The sequence below is a fragment of the Opisthocomus hoazin genome, chromosome 18, assembly GCF_030867145.1.
Source record: "Opisthocomus hoazin isolate bOpiHoa1 chromosome 18, bOpiHoa1.hap1, whole genome shotgun sequence".
Taxonomy (NCBI): Eukaryota; Metazoa; Chordata; class Aves; order Opisthocomiformes; family Opisthocomidae; genus Opisthocomus; species Opisthocomus hoazin.
The window spans coordinates 348,712-368,055 of record NC_134431.1 but is presented as its reverse complement, the minus strand read 5'-3'; the positions used below and the strand labels follow the sequence as shown (position 1 = coordinate 368,055).

Below are 19,344 nucleotides of genomic sequence, written 5' to 3'. Positions count from 1 at the left end.
TCCCTCGAAGCCCAACTAAAGTCTAAGCACACAAGTGTCCAGCCATTGGAGGCAGCGCCGGGCGGCCGACGGGTGACTGCCACCGCACCTGGAGAAGCCACCTCACCGGGGAAGAGTTACGGGGAGGCAGAGAGGCTGAAATCACCACCCTCTCCCCGCTGCTGCACTCAGGCAGCCCTCCTCGTTCCAGCAACCAGAGCAACCCGAACACGCGGCCCTCCCTCCGCCAGCCTCCCTCCCTCGGAGCGGGGCTTCGGCACTCAGGGCCAGCGTCTCACAACATGGCCAAAGCTGCCCCTGCAGTAGCGTGCCCGCAGCCGGCCCAGCAGACCCCGGGAGAGGGCACGGGAGGGTAACATCACAGCACGCCGAAAGCAGAGCGGACCCAATGACTTGCTGCTGCTGGAAGGGGGGTTCCCCTCCACGTCCCCCCCGTGCTCTTTCCCCACGGTGCCTCCCCAGTGCTCATCGCACAAGGACGCTGGAGCTCCCCCCGCCCTGCAGGAGCCAGCTCAGCTTGCTCACGGAACAGCAGCCGGTCTTCTCCTGCTTCAGGGAACTCGGCCGTTCTGGTGCGGGCCCAGGGCCAGAAGACGCGAGCGTGGCAGTGCACAGCTTCACCCCCAGCAGATGATCGCTGTCTTATCTTCTTTTCTTTTATGCTTATTGCCACCCCAAAATGGACTTCTGCTTTGGAAAAGCCTTTGGTCTCCAGAACCTCAAACACATGTTTTAGACTAATTTCAAATTACAGCTTTCGGGAATTTAGGCCGAGCTGTCCGACCGCCACCTACTCACCAGGCACTTCCTCAGCAGCTTCTGGACCTACAGTACAGAAAGGACCACGGCGCTCGCTTGCCAACCTCATTTTCAGCGCTTTTAAAACAAATTTCATGAAAATTTACATAGTTTATTTCAGGGACAAGCTTTCTAAGGAGTTTCCAAGCCAAAGCGGCAACTCCTCTGCCGTTTGCGCTTGACGCAGGACTGCCAGCGGGAGCCCCAGGGCAGCACCGACCCAAGCACACGGCTGCCCTCCGGGCCCCAGCGCTGCTCGCTTCACAGCCACTTTCCTCTGCTGACCGAACGCAGCTCAGCCCCATCCCAGCCAGACCACTCACTGTATTACAATAGTATAAATTGCTAAGAAAATGTACCACCAGATCACAACGCGCTTAGGATTTGTCCTTAGGCACACGTTAAGCACTTCTCGTGCCGGCCGCGCTCCAGGCTCTGCACCTCGGCTCACCACCTCGCTTTGCTTCACTTCACGTTGATCCATCACCAAGAATTCCTAAAAGACTCGGAGCTTCTCCTCTCACCATAGCTTACAGCAACACTTGGAAGGCCTAATAAAAAAATCCCAAACCTAATGACTGCAGCTAGGGAGCAAAGAAGAGCGAGACGGGATGGCTGATGCACAGCTGGGCACTCGTAGCTATCACAGGACTATCAGAGAACTACACTATACACAAGGAAGAAACAGTCGCCGGACCAGAAGAGGACCAAATATGGTATTTACAGTTTTACAACTAACTGATCATGTTGAAACTAGCAGCTGGACCTCTAGCTAATGTTTAAACTCCTACAAGGAAGACTCCGAGCCCGGATTTCAGCGCATGGCCACCCGCAGCTCACCCCACGTCTGCAAACAACCCTGCCTTGCTGTTCCCCACGCAGCACCAAAAGCCCGAGGGGACAACCCCGGAGGAGACGCGGCTGCGTGGGGGAGCACAGCCGCGCCAGGAGCCAAGCAGGGGGTGAGGACCAGGCGCCGGCGGAGCTGGGGCGGCCAGCACCAGTTGGCTGGCGTGGGTCGGGGTCCCGGCAGTGAAACCGAGCCAGCCACCCCGAGGGCCCAGCAGCCAGGGCAGAGGCACCGAAAGCTGCAGCCAACACCCACGGCCTGGTCTGGCCACGGCCTCTGGAAGGGCGTCTTCCCAGGCAACAGCACCCAGCGCTGCTCACCTGACTGCAGACCCAGCAGTGCTCAGCTATAAAGTCTCTTATAACTTTTTCTCTGACTTCACTTTGTTACTGAAAATATTTTACGCCAAGTCATCCTTCTCCTAAACGGGGCCCTGGCTGCTGCTGCACACGACAACCCACGCACAGACACCGCGCTGGCTCCGAGACAAAACGCCCAAGACGGCTGAACTCCGTGCGGTTAAAGGGCACTCGCTGAGCTCGGTCCCAGCTTGCCAGGCAGCGCTGTGCAGGACTTTTCCTGGTATCACCGGCGACGGAGGCAGCAAGCCGCTTTGTCACTCTGCTGGGGAGAACAATAAAGACAAAACCAAACAGAAAAAAAAAAAAAAAATCTACAGAACAAAGTCACCCCTGCCACAGCGCACCTGGCCCTGAGCCACCGGGTCGTGATGTCCAAGGCAACACAGAACCCCCGGGCACCGCGTGCCCCCTGGCTCGGCGGCGGGCTGCAGCCCGACAGCAGCACCCTGCTCGCCCAGGCAGGAGCAGCCCCTGTGCCGGCGCACAGCGCCGTGCGGCAGCGTCCCACCGCTGCCAAGCCACACGCACGGACGAGCCCTGCGCCGGCGCAGCCTTGGCTTGTTTGGTTTTGGTAGATCATAAACCCTGCGGCTCAGAAAACGGTCGGTTTAGAGGGGCCCAGGCTGACAGGGGAAGGCGCAGCGAGTCCGGGGAGCGCGGGACGCTCGCCGTCACCTCCATTCCACCCCACGTCAGCGCAGTTTCCACCGGGGAAGGCAAAGCGCAGTGAGAGCTTGGCTCGGGGAGCTGGGCACAAGCAGAACACGAGGGCTACGAAAATACATCCTCTGTGTAGAGCCAGCCTTCTGTTTGACTCTGGCGGCTGATGAACATGCCAACGAATAGTTTTATTCGGACCTCTCTGTTTTAGAAGTTCCCCAGAGCTCTGCAGCATAAAGCCCTCAGTGGAATTTCATATAAGACCTGGAGTCCAAAAAGACAGAAGAGCCTGAAAAAAAACCCCAACAATCTTGGCATCTCCAGTGCTTTGGTCTTTCAGCTTGTTTTCTCAGGGGGAATTTTCTAAGTTGATATTGTCCAACCCAAGCCCCTTCTTTTTGCTCAAAGCACGTTACTGCGGGAGGCCAGACACACCTCGACTCCTCGAGCGGCTACACAAGCCACGCCAGCGCTCCCTCTGGGCATCTCCGAGTCCTTTCCATCTCCCATGCTTCACTGCAAACAAGCAGCCTGGATCTTCAGCATCCTCATTATAAGCTTCCCAAACTGCTTTTGGCTCTGCATATTGCATAACTAAAAAACAGCAGCTGACAATACGCAAAGAAAAAAGCTCGGGAGAGTAGCTGGAGGATGGCTGACACCAGCTACACTGGAATTTGCTGGTCAATATTCAGCTGGAAACATAAAATACTTCTTCCTTACATCAGTAACCTCAAACACTTGGAACAGTAATTAGGATGAAGAGAATACATCCCAAATAATGGTATTTTTTCCCATTCTCCCATGAGACAAAGTGCAAAACAAATTTCTCTCTTGACCCACAGCGTCTCGTTCCATACAGATCTCACGTCTGCTGCTGCAGTTAATACTTTCCTGCCACTCCAAAAACTGCCTGCTTTAGGAAATTGCCCCGTGCAGAAGACCACCCCTCCCCATGAAAACTGTAAAAGCAATCAGACAGACAGCTTGCTGCAGTGGACACTCATGACTCGGCTACTAAAAAGCGCAAGAAATTGCCTGATCCTTAAAGCCATCTTTCCTACGAGGGAAGCGCCTTCCCGCGCACCTTGACAGAGGCAGGAATTAACACCAAACGTGTCAGTAACGACAGCAGAGCTCAGAGGCCCTCTACAAACCCAGCTAAAACCAAATCCCAGTGCCGGCTCTGGAATTTATTTTTATTACAAGTAAGAGGCACTCCACTCACTATTCAAATCTGCCCAGAGGGCTTTTTAAAGAAACACGAGCGTATACATGTCACAACACGGCACAGATAACTGCGCTCCACCTGGGAAGGATTGATGAAGCCTAAACGGAGCATTTCAAATTCTGATGTATTTATCTGCTGAGAGCTTGCAAGCATCTCCTCCTAATTGCATCATCCGAGGAGAAAGCCATCTGGGTAGTACGGCAGGAATGGAAACACTGGGAGAGGAGACCACAGGGAAGGAGGAAACGCTGCTTCTCCTCTTTGAACTTCTGCTTAGTTCCCATCAGCAGGCTCTGGTGCGTCTGAAGGTGTTCCCAGGCACCAGGCTCTATCTGCAAGGAGCCAGCCACCGTCACCAAAGGCAGAGCTCCAGCTCAGGAGCCAGCTCCAGGCCACGCTGAGCCTGCTGACGGGAGCAGCTTAGCAAGGATATGGCAGCACTGGTGGATGACAACCTTGTCCCCCACAGCCTATCGCCCCTCTTCTGCCTCCGTCAGCAGAGCTGCTGGAGCAAAAGCACGCTCCTGGTTTCACTCAAAGCCAGTCGGCCTTTCGCCCCCAAACCATCTCACCCGCAGGAAAGCGCCCTGGCAGCTCGCCCGCGGCACGGTCAGCGGAGCGGGGCTGACGGCAGGAGCGCGGGGCGGAGGTCGGGACACCGGCAGCCTCTCCCGGTCGCACCCATCCCCGCTGCTGCCAGAGCGCAGAGCCCTTCGCCACCCCCGCCCGGTTACTGCGAGGCGAGTTACCGCCGTGCTCGGCCAGGAACGGCTCACCCCGCAGACGGGAGCCAGCCACGCTGCCGCCAGCAGAAGCGTGTCCTGCAGCCACAGGTAGCTACAGAGAGGACGTTTATTCACAGCCTTATTGAAGCCAACTAAGAAGAGGGTAAACCAGAGCACGAGACATGGACCCAGTTCAGAGGACGTGGGGGGCTCGGCGCTGAATGAGAGCCAGAGGTTCAGACGCCCCGCCAAAACCAGAAGACCCCCTTGCTGCAAAGCCACGGCTGAGTTCAGACACAAGCTGTCTGCCAGCAGCTCCGGGGCAGGCTGACGAACTGTGGAGGTTTTCACTCATTCCTCAATTAAAGCCTGAATTAATCCCAATTAACTATATGCAACACACTCGTATTAAGGGCACTGAGATTCAATAAAAAAATTAAGAGTCTCCATTGTAACCAGAACACAAAGCACGTGAATCCTTTGTGTTTGTATCAATGAAATGAGAACGGCCAGCCAGACCAGCAGGCTTCCCACGGAACACCATGGCCAGCCCTTCCGCCCACCCAGCCGACAGGGCTTCGGCGAGCCCCAGCACTGCTGGGAAGATCTCCCTCAGCTCGCGGCCTGAGGCTGTTCAACAGCCACAAAACATGCTGCTAAAACGGCAACTCCACACAAAAAGCTTTCTTCTGCACAGGTAAAATGGCAAGCAAGTAGTATTCCGACTAAGGCATTCACCCATCAAAAAATATAGGCATCACACATCCTTCTGCAACTACTGATAAAAGGTTTATGAATATTATTATTTACTAAACTGCACTGCCAGTGGGGGAAGGGGGGGAAAAAAAAAAAAGAAAGAAAGAAAACCACCAGAGCCGCATGGGCCAAAAATACAGAATCCTACGGCAGTTCAGGCTTCATTACCTTTAATTACCAAAGTGACTCCATTAAAGCCGATTCAGACCTCACAGCCCTTCCTACAGTCCTTCAACCATTCCTTCATGGCTCTATGGGGAAAAAAGAACCTGTTCCCTAGTTTACAAAACTTCACCTGGTTGCCAGCAGGCAGCTGCCCCAATCCCATGAAGCCAACCCCAAAAAAACAGCAGGATGGATTAAAAATATGCCTCAAAGCTCAGACACAAACACACTGAAATCTGCAAGATTCTCTGACTCTTTGAGCAGTTCCCCCCAGGGGTCTCAGTCTCTCCTCCTTTCGTCTTTGCAGCGCGGCAGAGGCCGTTTTTCTAGAGATCAGGCAAATCAGGCGAACGGGAAGCGCTCGGCTGTTGTGCCCCAAAGCCGGGCGGTGCTCAGGGCACGTCTTGTCGGCACCGCAACCGTGCCAGCCTCACACGAGGTTTCCAGCTGCGGATCCGGCCACGGTCAGGCGGAAAGCAGCCTCCTGCATCGCAAGGACGACCGTAAAGCTCTCTTCGCTACAAAACGCACCAGGCCGGCGCCCGCAGCTCTCCCTGCAGCTTACGTGCTCGCAGCGCAGGCCAAGACATCTGTTTCAGCTAAGCAAACCTGTTGTGCACGCAGAAGGCACGCGAACTATCCGACAAAAAGCCTGGCTTCAAAACTCTGCATTCCTGTGAGCTCAGCATCGCTCCAGAGAGACTCGACCCGACCGCTACGAGCGAGCGGTCTCCTCGGCCCCGCAGACGGAGGCAGTCAGCGGGATGCGCTGGAAAAGCGAAGCTCAGATCCAACGCATGCCCTGGGCCGGCGCGCGGAACAGAGCAGCCCCAGAGCTCACGGCTTGTCAGGCTGCCCAGGCCCGTCCCCCGCCGCGAGCAGCCTGCACCCTCGCTCCCCGAGCGCCCGCGGGTGCCACAGGCCGGAGGCAGCCGCCCCGCGCTGCTGCTGCGGGGCCCATCGCTCCGCTCGGGACAGCCACGCGCGGGGACGCGCTGCCCCTTCCCCAGACCTTCGGGCAGAGCGCTCCGGCCCCGGGCCGCGGGGGAAGGCGCAGGAGGGACAGGAGGAAAGGGGGAAAAAGCCTTCAGGGGCGAGCGCAAGGGAAGATGGTTCCGCCGCTCCACGCACCCCCCCCGCCCCGGCACCGAGCGGGCGCGGGGCCGGCCCACACCGGGCGCCCCGGGCAGAGCCGCGGCCGCAGGGGTGTGAAACCCTCCCCGGCTTCTCCCCTCGGGCGAAAGAACAGCGCCGGCAACAGAGCGCACCGGGGCCGGGCCCCGCACCGCGCTCCCGCCGCGGAGCCGGGAGCGGCCCCCCCGCGCCGGGGCAGCCGGAGGAGCCCGGCCGCCCGCCCCCGCCGCCGCCGCCCCACGGCCCAGCCCCGCACCGGCACCTCCGCTGGACCCGGCCGGCCGCCGCAGCGAGCGCCGGGCCCTGCGGGGAGCGGCCGGTCCGGCGGAGCTTCCCCCGCCGGCGGGCGGGAGGGGCGCGGGCCGGCCCCGGGAGAGCCGCTCCCTCCGCAACTTGGCGGCTCGGCCCGGCGCCGGCCCCCCCTCACCCGCCTCAACAGGTGCGCGGCGGCCGCACTCACCTCTCCGCCATGGCCCGCCCGGCCGCGCTGCCCGCCCGCGGCGCAGGATGTGACACCCGAGCCCGAGCCCGAGCCCGGCCCCGGTCCCCGCCCCGCCCGGGGGGCGGCGCGGCCCAGCCCGGCCCCGAGCCCCCCGGCCGCTCCCCGGGTCCCTCTGCTGGGGGCGGCCGCGCAGGGCGGGGCGGGGGGCGGGGCGGAGCAGGGGCGGGGCGGGGCGGGGCGGAGCAGAGGGCGGGGCGGGGCCGGGGCGGGGCCGGGGCGGGCGGGCCGAGGGCAGCCCCTGGTGGCGAGGGCCGCGGGCCGCGCCGTGCCCCGGGTCCTGCACAGCACCGCGGCCGGGGGGCCGAGCAGGCAGCGGCCTGCAGAGCCGGGACGGAGCGCGGGGCTGGGGTGAGCGGCGTCGAAGGGGATGGCGCCTTGGTCTGCGCCTGGGCGACGGGCAGCCCAGGGCGTGAGGCTGCCGCGCATCTGCCCGCACCCCGACGCCGCCGATTCACCCCGGCTGGGGTGGGTGTTCGGGGGCTGTCTGAGCGCGGCGCGGTCTGCTCGAGGCTGCGCGGAAGGCCAGGCGCGTGCCCCGCACACACGGCTCAGCTGGCAGCGTGCGAGCAGCGATTCAGAGGCCTCGGGGACGGGGAGGGCCCCGCTTCTCCGCCGACACGAGCAGCCCGGATAAACAGGCCGTGCGCCGATGGCTGGCCGTGCGGGATCGGCTTCCGCCAGCGCCCGTTCGGAGCGCGTCGCCCGGCGTGGTGGCACGGCAGAGCCCCTGTTGGGGCTGCTCCCAAGGAATCCCGTGCTGGGTCCTGTTATTCCAGAATAGCAACAACCCCACAGAATCACAGAATGCTCGGGGTTGGCAGGGCCCTCTGTGGGTCACCCAGCCCAACCCCTGCCCAAGCAGGGTCACCCAGAGCAGGCTGCACAGCACCGCGGCCAGGCGGGGCTGGAATATCTCCAGAGAAGGAGACTCCACAGCCTCCCTGGGCAGCCTGGGCCAGGGCTCTGTCACCCTCAGAGGGAAGAAGTTCTTCCTCGGGTTCAGCTGCAGCTTCCTCTGCTTCAGTTTGTGCCCGTTGCCCCTTGTCCTGTCGCTGGGCACCACTGGAAAGAGTCTGGCCCCGTCCTCCTGACACCCACCCTGCAGATATTTAGAGGCATTTCTAAGGTCCCCTCGCAGCCTTCTCTTCTCCAGGCTGAACAAGCCCAGCTCCCTCAGCCTCTCCTCGCAGGAGAGATGCTCCAGTCCCCTCCTCATCCTCGTAGGCCTCCGCGCGAAGGCCAGTCCTGGGGGTCGAGCTGCCGGGATGCCTCAGACCCAGGCGCTCGGTGGGTTTTGCCGCTAACTGAGCGATTTCTGGCCTGTTTCACACCACGCAGCAAATTTCTGCCGCAGTCAGAAACGAGTCTGTCCGGCTTATTAATCACCCCGGCGAGCGAGCCGGCAGGGTCCCTGCGCAGAGCCGCGCCGCGCTCACGGCACACTCGCAGACGGTGTTTTGGCACGACCGGAGAGCTTCGGAGTAACTTTAACCTGAAGACATTTGCGTGAAAGTCCCACTGCACTTTTAAACAACAAATAGAGAGACAGTGAGATCATGGCCGCGGCGCTCGCCGGCTGGACGCGCAGCTGCGCGGCGCTTCCCGCGGGGTCCGGGGGTCCGTGCCGGGGGGGGCCGGCCACGAGCAGAGCCCCACGGGGCTGCGGAGCTGCTGGGGGTGCCCGTGGTGCCGCGGGAGAGCGGGTTTCGCGGGGCTGCGAAGCACGGAGGCCGAGGCAAGGGCTGAGCAGGGAAGGAAGGGAAGAGTTAAGCCAGGTCTGCGCTGGGAACAGAAGTTTTCTGGTGTAGCTCTGAGGCTGTAAACTGGCCGGTTTCCTTGTGGAGACGCAGGCACTGTCTGCCTCTGCAGCAGAGCGATCCCTGTCCTCTGAGCGAAGCAGCCACACCGGGAAAACGCTCCCAGCAGCCTGGCGGTCTCTGCTCCCGCGCTCTCGTCGCAGAGCCATGGCGTACGGACGCTGTCAGCGCCTGGCCCGGCTGTGCTGGCCCCTCGGACGGGCTGGGAGTGGCAGCCGGGGAGGTGGGAGGTTGCAAGAGCCCCAGCTTCAGGGCCCCCCCAAAAGGAGCTCCCCGATGCGGTGCATGGGGAGTTGGCTGCAGGAGGAACCAGACAAGTGCTCGTTTCATCTGCGAAGTTCTCATTTTATTTTGCGTGTTTCTGGGTTTGATGATGATGTGGAGGCTGTTTTCAGCCAGCGCCTCGGGAGAACCTGTAATCTGAACCCCTGGTGAGGCCCCATCTGGAGCACTCTGTCCAGTTCTGGGCTCCCCAGTTCAAGAAAGTTGAGGAGCTACTGGAGAGAGTCCAGCGGAGGGCTACGAGGATGAGGAGGGGACTGGAGCATCTCTCCTACGAGGAAAGGCTGAGGGAGCTGGGCTTGTTCAGCCTGGAGAAGAGAAGGCTGAGAGGGGACCTTAGAAATGCCTCTAAATATCTGCAGGGTGGGTGTCAGGAGGACGGGGCCAGACTCTTTCCAGTGGTGCCCAGCGACAGGACAAGGGGCAGCGGGCACAAACTGAAGCAGAGGAAGCTCCAGCTGAACCCGAGGAAGAACTTCTTCCCTCTGAGGGTGATGGAGCCCTGGCCCAGGCTGCCCAGGGAGGCTGTGGAGTCTCCTTCTCTGGAGATATTCCAGCCCCGCCTGGCCGCGGTGCTGTGCCCCCTGCTGTGGGTGACCCTGCTTGGGCAGGGGGTTGGGTGGGTGACCCACAGAGGGCCCTTCCAACCCCGACCATTCTGTGGTTCTGTGATTCTGTGAACTTCGTTCTTTAGCCACTGCGGCTGGAACTCTTGGGCCGTGGTTCTGCACGGAGCACTCTGAGAGGTCCCCACTCTGCTGAGGCCAAAGCTGGCTTGCTGGAGGCACTCGGGGATGCAGAGGACACTCCGAGCTGGCGCCTCGGCTCAGTCCCACTGATGGGCTGATGGCCCTGTGCTGTCTCGCACAACGCCGTGCGGCAGGAGGGCGTCGAAATCCCGAGTGAGGAAACCACGGCGAAGGCAGCAGCTCCTCGCCAGAGGATGGTCACACACCTGCCGGCACCGGGGACGCTCCCGGGAGCAGAGATCCCGCTGCTGGGAGAGGAAAGGGGGGTTCAGGGGGCTCGGTTACCAGGCACGGCAGGCAGTTGTGAGGCTGAGACCTGCACCCAGTGCAACCGGCCAGGCCAGGGTCCAGCTGTTCCGGAGAGCCAGGCAGCACGGGTGGACACGAGCTGGGTTGGTACCAGTGCCTCAGGGAGGGGGAGAGCAATCCCAGAGGGGACAAATTAAGAGCTGAGGGAAAAGCTTCTTTCGTGGGACATCTGCAGTGACTTTTTCAGAGGCTTTCCCAGCTCAGGCAGTCATGGGCTGAGAAAAACTTCTATGAGTGGTATGTGGCACAACAACACAAGAAAGTGCTTCTCCAGAGATATGGGTGACGTAGCGTGGGCGATCAAGCCCACCGGTCGTGACGCCTGCCATCAGCACCCCAGAGGTGGCAGCAGGAGGTGGATATGAAGTGTCTTTGAGGGCATGGCGAAGACATCACAGAATCAAAGAATCCCAGCATGGCAGGGGTTGGCAGGGCCCTCTGTGGGTCACCCAGCCCAACCCCCTGCCCAAGCAGGGTCACCCAGAGCAGGCTGCACAGCACCGCGGCCAGGCGGGGCTGGAATATCTCCAGAGAAGGAGAGGGCTATAAACCCCGGCTCTTTTGCTAATAACAAAACCACAGTGCTGACAAGAAGAAACAGCCTCCACGAATTGTGAGGCTGTAAACACCAGATCACTGCAAGATGAATTAAGAGATGTATGGTCAATGTTTCCAGGCCAAAGTATCCACTCACTGCCTGTTCCTGGCCAAAGGATATTTCCTACAACTGTCACAAAAGGAGCCAGCTCCCTGAGATCGTGCTCGAATCGTTTCTTCAGACGCCGCTCCCAGGTGGAAGAAGCTGTGCCTGGAGCTGCACAGCCACCCCCCTTTCATGAAGCTGCTCAGCTGGTGGACGTTCGTGCTTGTGCACACCCTCCACATGAGGAAACGGCGGGCGGAGGACCTTCCTCGTCTGCGGTGATGCGAAAGGTGAGGAAAGCTCGGTATTGCCCTGCTGCTGCCCTGCCTCCGCGTACCGCGCTGGGAAGATGGGGCGATGCCCAGGCAGATGTGCTGCAGCTGTGAGCACAGCCAGCACACGTTGGCCCGAAGTTTGGGCCAGCGGGCACTGCCCTTGCTCTGCCTCTGCTGACAAACTGGACTGCACAGCCTGGAGCCAGCCCAGCCCAGCACCGGCCCCACAGCAAGCGTCTCCGTACGCAGCAAGGGGGGAGTAACAGCTCCGGTCAGGTGCAGACAAACCCCGTGTTGAGGAGAGACTGGTGATACTGGGCATGGGCGCCTGAAATGCTTGGCGAGGCCTGGGCATCTGGGCTCATGGCCAGCACTGACCTGGTGCAGCTGCAACCTTGGACCAGCCTTACAGGGCACCAGCGATGGTGGGAGGATGAGCTGGGAGATGCTTCATCAGGGGGTCCCTGCTCCACCTGTGAGCTCCATTTAAGCTCAGGTCCTCGCCCTTGGCCCTGCCTGAGCTACGCTCCAGTGAAGCTTGTACCAGGGCTGGCACCTTGCTGACCCTGACCCACCAACTGGCTTCACCTGGGACCTGCCTTGTCACCGTGGACTTGTCAGCCATCACTAGACCGTGGCTGATCACCCACAGCTGCCATCACCAAACCTGCCCTGCTCCTCTTGCATGGTGGGTATGGCACTGCTGTGCTGTCGCCTCGTCTCCAGCTCGCCTGTCACCTCCTTCTGCGCCCGGGACCAGGAGGTCCTGCGGCTGGGAGGGGAGCAGGAGCGGGAGCAGGAGCAGCTCTGTGCGCTCTAGTACTGAAGAAGACAGTAACACCAGAAAACGTTCTGTACTGTGAACGCCATGCGTTAAATAGGTCAAACTACTACCAAGCTACTACTGTGAGTGCCTACACGTGGGCAAGATTTCTCACCGTGGGCAGCTCTTTGTTGCAGGAGGAAACAAGGTGAAGTGCTAGGTTGACCAGGGGGTACAGTTTACCCAGATGGGCGATGGGATCTCCATCCTTGGAGGTTTGAAAGGTTTGCCTGTGCAAAGACATGGTTGACCTGATCTGGTGTTGGCGATGGTCTCACTTCAAGCGAGAGTTTGGGCTAACGCCCTGCAAAGGTATCTTCCGATCAACACATCTGTAATTCTGTGTCGAGGGACTTGAGGTTTGAGCTGGGCAGGCAGATGTGGTGAATTCTGTGTGATTTCAGAGCACAGACATCTTGTATCAGACTGTTTCCAGTACCTTACTGAACGGCACCAGACTGACCAGGATGCAGGAGCTGCTGGCTGAGGTTCTCTGGATTGTGCGCTGTGAGAGTCCTTTCCGACAAATGGTCTTAGCATGCGTGAGGCAAAGAAAAAACATCCCTGTTCTTAATTAACCCTGTCTGTGTTTTGAAGCTGACTGAAGATATCAAATAGCCCAGGACTGTCCTTTGGAAAGAGCTGGTTGGAGATATATGGCCATTTATGAAAATACGTGGTTTTAAGCAGCAATCAGCAGGTTTTTTTATAGTAGGCATGATGTAAATTTATATAACAAGCCAGATGTTCTGCAGTGGGACTTTTTAAAATCATCCTGTCCCAATTTTTTCCATCTTACCGTCTTTAGCTCCCTTGCAAAGCACGGAGTCGTGCTATCGCGTTACCAGTTGGCAATGGCAGCAGCTGGCTGTAACCCAACCTGAGCAGCCTGGGACACGGAAACAGATGGAGCAGCAAATGCTCTTTGTTTCCTCTCCTGCTTTCTAAAACAGATTGTGACTGAAAACATACAGGCAGGGCTGCTGCCGTCTTCCCGGCTACCGTGGCTCCCCGACTGCTGACAGAGCTACGGGGTGAGCTCTCGCGGGGGTCACTGCTCCCCGCGGCGAAGGAGAGCTCTGCCTTTTCAGAGGGGAGCTGCAAAGAGGGGAAGGGCATCAGAGACAGCGATTACAAGCCCTTAGAGGGGAAAGGAGTGTGCAGCGGGTGAGACGGCTGACCCGAGCTGAGGGCTCCCCGTGCATCAAGCCCTGCTCCTCCCGATGCTCCGAGTCTTGGTTCTGGTGTTCATCTGAGCCTGGGTGAACCACATCAGCTCATTAAACTGGCACAAAACAGGAGTAAGTGGTGTTTCACCAGGCTGGTAACCTGAGCTGGATGATCAGGCAAGCACCCGGATGAGGATGAGGAGCAGAGCCCCACACCAGAGTGGGCGGGAGGAGAGAAGCACAGCGGAGGAAGGTGGAGGTGGGAATGTCCCTTGTGAAGTAGGAGATAGGCTCTGCTGTCCTGGGTAGTTCTTGTCCCAAAGCTAGGCAGACCCGGGGAGGGAGGTCCATGCTCTCGGGTCACTTTCTATGAGCCGAACTCTGAGGCTGCTGGCCATGAAGGTCGGGAAACTGTCCACAGCAGAGGTTTGCCTGCCACGCTTCAGAATGCCTGTGGCACAAAAGCTCCCCAGAACAAGGTGTGTATGTCCTGCCACCACATCACTCACAGGTCCCCAAGGGACTTCCACCCTGTCACAGCCTCTCACACCTCTTTGTGCCTGGTGAGAGCTCTGCTGCTTTCCATCTACGTCCTCTACGGATTCACCGACCAGTCCAAACGCACCAGCTGGGCAATGGTTCTCTCTTCCCCGCAGCAGACGTTGTACGCTGGAAAACATCAACCTGCGTGTGTGGGTCAGCTGCCCGAGTCCCACCACCACCACCTGCCTCGAGCTGGGGGACAGCTGCCTAGAGCAGAGGACGTGTGGCCAAGGCCGGTGCCGCGAGACGGAGCCGGCGCTGCCCCGTGCACCCACAGCAGCGCGAGTGGTGGTGACACAGCTGTCCCACCTCGCTGCGATTTCCTGCTCCTGCTCCTGCTCCCGCTCCCGCCGGGCTGCGCGAGCTGCCTGACCCGTCTGGCTTCGCTGCGGCTCGTCTCTGCGCCAGACAATGTGATATTGTCGTAGGCACCTGCCAAGAGCTGAGCTAATTTTTCAGCCGCAGACAGAACCTGTAATTCCTCAAGCTAATCCTGCAGTCTGATGGGTTTTTTTTCTTACAAGCCTTGACAAATTAACTGAATCCCCATTTCTGTGAGAAACCTGGAAGGAAAGTCCCACAGTCCGGACTCCGGAGTTAGAGATGGGGATTCGCGAGGTCTCCTACGCCGCTTCTCGCCAGTGCAGAGGCTCTTTTGGGGGTATTTCTTGCTGGCCTTGTTGTCTCCCGGGGCGGTCGTTCAGACATCTGAGATCCCGTCAGGGGTTTTGCATTATAATCTGCCTAAGTTTTCTCAGCTTCATCCCATTACTCCTGTTCTTAACTATCACAAAAAAAGTTGCTCCGTTTTGTTGTTGATAGAAGTCCCCAGCTGAAACATCTGCAGGTTGTTATTTCTCATCGTGTCCTTCCAGTGAAGTAATACAGATCTGAGTTTTTAAAACTTAATCTCTTTTGCCCTCGGATGGTGTCTTGAGTTCTGCTTGCTCACCGCCTGCTTACTAACACATACCAATACAGAGAGTCTTCTAATGAGTGTGAGAAGTGTTTTATTACTCTTCATCTTTTATCATTCCTGGTACATTCAAGGGTTTGAGGCCCAACCATGCTCCTGCTGGAGCCGGTGGGAACGGCAGCGAGTTCTCTGCTCTACCACGTAACCGCAGGGAGAAGTTGGGTTTCTGACCCCGGGGCTGCCAGCGCTGCAGTGCCGAACGTCCCCGTTTGCGTCTGCTGCACTGGCTTTGTCAGGCTCCTCTCGGCACCCAGCTTTAGGCAAACCGCCCTGAAAGCTGTTCTTTGCTCGTTATTTAAACACCTCGGATATCTGCTAACCAGCTCAACAAACAGGTTCTTGTATTTTAACTGAAGTGCTGTGCACAGAGGCTGGGAGCCGACAGCCCGAACGCAGGCACCTCTGCCCGAGCTCCTCGGCGGCCGCCCTTTGTGGGCAGCTGTCGTTAGAGGAGAGGGGAACGCTCGGGCGGACGCCCGGGCAGCGTCGCAGGGCACCACGCGGCGCAGACTCTGCGTAGCCCCCCCCGACGGGCCGCGGGCAGCCCCAGCGTGCCAGCGCGGGGCAGCTCGCGGGGACGAGGCAGGTCTGCGGTCGGCCTGGGAGGCCGGGCCGGGCCAGGGATGGAGTCCGACACAGCCCAGCGATGGCTGTGCACAGAGCCTGGGCCTGCCAGCCTGCAGGCAGAGGGACCCAGGGCTGGGCACGGCCATGGGCACAGGCGTCGGGGCGAGCACCAGGGCCAGGCACACCTCCAGCACAGCTCAGATGGGGACTGAGCGCCCAGGGCTGACCTGAACTGGGGCTGCTGGGGAGCGAGTCCCAGGTGAGGCTGCTCAGAGCTGTAAGGGCTTGTAAGCACCCTTGGGGCCCTGAGAACTTCTTCAAGGGCAGGTACGATAACAGCGTGAGCACGGCCAGTCTAAATGAAGCCAAAGGTCTGCCTCCCGCAGTGCCCTGACCTCCAGGAGCGGGCAGCGAGGGCAGACCTTCCCCCTTCCCTCGTGCACGCTTCCTGGGCGAGCAGAGGCGGAGGGGTGCAGGCGCTGGCACTGCTGCTCCTTCTGTGGACACCTCCCCAGAGCTGCCGGAGGGAGAAGGAGCATCATCCAGCGCCGAGGATGGCACGGAAGCTGAGGCAGGATGATGCATGGGAGAAGCTCAAATCTTGCCACCAGCGGAGCCAAGTCCTTGGGAAGCAAATTGCCCCTCATCTCACGGAGACGGACTACAGCCACCTCCTGCCAGAAAAGCAGGGACCTCTGACTGGCAGCCAGGCCCTCCCCACGTCCGTAGCACAGAGCCCAGCAACGTCTCGGAGGCCGGTGGGCTGCAGCTGGCTTCCACGGGAGGAAATGGGATCTCCTCCAATCTGCCTTACGCAGTTACCGTCAGACCCATTTGACACCTTGGAACCTATTCAGGATCTTCTCTGCTGGCAGGAGGACATGGTCTGCACCGACTTCACTTTTTGAAGGGTATTTTATTTCTAATTTAAAGTTTCAATAGCTTTCTTCACCGTGCTTTGTAGCCATACCAGCCTATTTTCAGTCTTTTTCCTCCTGGTGATCTGAACTGTTCTGAGCCATTTTAGCAATCTCCGTGCTTCTCACAAGCATATTATCCTTTTGGCTTACGCATTTTTTAATAAGCTCTTTTGGGAGGAATTTCTTTGTTGCCGTTGTTATTCCAATGATACCAGATCAAACACATCGTACTCCATCTTACATGTAGCTTTTTTAATCACGCGGTTCTGAAGGCAGCCCCTCACACACCTCAGCACACGACCCAGCCGCTTCTCTCATCTTCTCCAGCCAGCTGCTCCCAAAACCGAGCCTTGGTGGGATCTAAAACGTAGCGGCCACGTCACATCCCGAAGCAACATTGACTCACCCAGCGTGGGGGCAATTGGAGACTCCATGACAGCAATGTTCCCTGCCTCAGCAGCCTCTCTGGTTTCCGAATCCACCCGTCACCACCGTGGCTTCGACGCTGTTCGCTGTGGCACTCCTGGCGCTCCCCTGGGCCCAGCTGGGTGGGCATTTTCTCGTTACAGGGCGGCAGTGGAACGTGCTGGAAGATTCACCCGTTCGGGCACGCTGAGGTCTCCGTGGCACCCAGAGTCGCCGCGCCACGGGCACAGCTCCTCAGCCGCTCCTGTCCCACCGGGCACCGGCCACCGCAGCGTCCCCTGCCCCGCACCCGCTGCCGCGGGACTGTCCCAGTCACAGCTGGGCGCTCCGGCTGGGTTTGGCTGCCGGAGCCTGTCCCGCAGCTCTCTGCGGGGGTCACCGCGGGTGCTCCTGTGCCTCCTCAGCCGGGCTGCACCTGCCCAGCTCCCACTCGTGTTTTTCCCCCTTGTTTTTTCAGCCTCCGCCCCCACCTTTAACTGAGGGGCTGCTAATGGCGCAGGGAAGGAGGGCGCTCAGCCGCGCGGGGTGCTGCCCTACCTCACCCCGCAACACAACCCCCTCCCTCCCGCTCCCCGCACTGGAGCAAGCGGGGCAGCCCCGCCCCCTTCCCCCGGCCCCGCCCCTCCCCGCCCCGCTCCCGGCCGGCGACGCGGGCAGCAGGGGGCGCCAGCGGCGCGGGCGGGCGGCGCGGGCAGCAGGCGGCGCGGCAGAGAGAGCAGACGTGCGGTCCCACATGGTCTAGCGGTTAGGATTCCTGGTTTTCACCCAGGCGGCCCGGGTTCGACTCCCGGTGTGGGAAAGCTCCAACCCTTTTGCTTCACCGCCTCTTTCTTTTTTTCCCTATTTACATTTATTAATCCCACGAGGTCCCGCCCGCCATCCGCAGCGCGGGGTAACACGCACGGCTCCCACCCCCCCCCAACACCCCTGCATCTCCCCAGGGACATCAGCCAAGCAAACGCCCTGGCGCTCGCGGCAGAGTCGGCGATGACAAAGAAAAGCCAGCAACGACCGGCGTCACCCCCAGCGCTGTGGCGGGAGCCAGTCTCTTGGGCAGACAGAGCCATCCCGCAACCGGGAAAACTTTTGTTGGGAAATACATTACTGAGCGCTTCCCCCACCTTCCCGGCAGCCCCGGCGGTGAACCCAGCCAGGTGCGTGGCGGCCGCGCCGACAGCCCCGCGCTGCTGACGGCCCACGGGCGATGGGCCAGGGCAGCACCACGGACACGCCGGGGCTGGACACAGGGCTGGCGCTGCTGCTCGCAGCCGAGGTCCCTCACTGACCATCCCCAGCCAGCCCATGCGTCCACGGAGCAAGGACAGACACGTCCGGGCCTCTGCAGGCAAACAGCGGGAGAGGAACCCCTGACGGCGCCCATCGGCGCCAGCCTCAGCGCAGACGTACGGGTTAGAGCAGACCGTCGGGTGGCTGGCGAGGAGCAGCACTGACGAGCAGCGGGCGACGGCAGTGGGTGCGGGACACGCAGCCAGCGCCGTGCCACGGGAACGGCCACAACAAACCGCACCTGGTCTGTGAGGAAACGATTAATTTCGTGTGCAACCAACTTGTACAAAAGTGATTAGGTTGGACTAGAGCTATACAGTCACGCTTTTTTAATCTTTTTAAACAGCTTGTTTTTCCTTAATGTCCCAAACGCAATTGTGCCGATCAGTTCAGCAGAGAAAGACTTGGAAACTCTGTGCAAGGGCCTCCGGGTCTTCTCAGGCGACTGATGTTCCAGGAACGGGTTGCCCAGAGAGGTGGTGGAGGCCCCATCCCTGGAAACATTCAAGCCCAGGTTGGACAGGGCTCTGAGCAACCCGATCTCGTTAGCGGTGTCCCTGCTCGCTGCGGGGGGGTTGGACTAGAAGACCTCTGGGGGTCCCTTCCGACCCAAAACTTTCTACGATTCTATGATTCTAACTTTGTTCGGAATGACACGAAATGACACAGTAGCCTGGGAGTTTGGTGAAAACAGGTTTTCATTTGGAACTCTGTGGGCCTGAGCTCTTATACCTTAATTGGTGTAAGTATTTCCATATGCAATAGCAAAATCATCATTTCAGGAGGCAAAGTTTGTTTAGAACTTCTCTTTACATTGTTTCAGATCCGTAGGACCAGAAGGGCGGACCCTAAAGCCCCCAGCCATCATTGCTTACGTTGTGCCGACTTCAGCAGGAAACCTGCTCAATGTTGTCTGCACTAGGCTGAAAGATTGGCCAAAACTTACTGCATATGGTTAAATTTCAACACAAATGAGCCATTTTGTGGGCCTGCAGGGGAAACAAAGCACTGTTAATGAGACAAGCGGGTTTTGTTTCACAAACCACTACTTATCTTCTGAGTTAAACCCTCCAGCTTGACAGCTCTAGCAATCTGCAGGGGCTGGGGCCGAAAGCTGCACCAGGACGCCAGGTCACTGACAATTTAAGTTATACTTGGGCCTATGGTGGCTAAAAAGCTGCCGGACAGTGGTGGCCCGGTCGGGGGGGGAGTTTCTGGCAGAAGGGTACAGCCACAACACCTTCAGCCGCAGCTGCTCCTAACGAGTCCCGCCAAGCCCTCGGCCAACGGGAGGAAGGTCAGACCACAGACATCGACACGTCAGAAGAACCCGTTGTGAAGGGACACACACAATGTCACCCCCCTGCCCCATCTA

The 19,344-nt window shown here is 59.4% G+C and overlaps 1 protein-coding gene and 1 non-coding gene across 2 annotated transcripts in view; one reads left to right on the top strand and one right to left on the bottom strand.

Annotated features, from left to right (window-relative positions):
- Positions 1-7,255, bottom strand: part of LOC104328261 (rho GTPase-activating protein 39) — a 55,477-nt gene extending 48,222 nt beyond the window's left edge. The window contains exon 1 of the mRNA XM_075438938.1: positions 7,142-7,255. Within this exon, the coding sequence (XP_075295053.1) occupies positions 7,142-7,152 (11 nt within the window). The 5' untranslated portion in view covers positions 7,153-7,255. The remainder of the gene's footprint in view (positions 1-7,141) is intronic.
- Positions 7,256-17,409: 10,154 nt separating this feature from the next.
- On the top strand, positions 17,410-17,481 carry TRNAE-UUC (transfer RNA glutamic acid (anticodon UUC)). Its single transcript has one exon. It is a non-coding gene; the product is annotated as a tRNA-Glu (tRNA).
- The last annotated feature ends 1,863 nt before the right edge of the window (positions 17,482-19,344 follow it).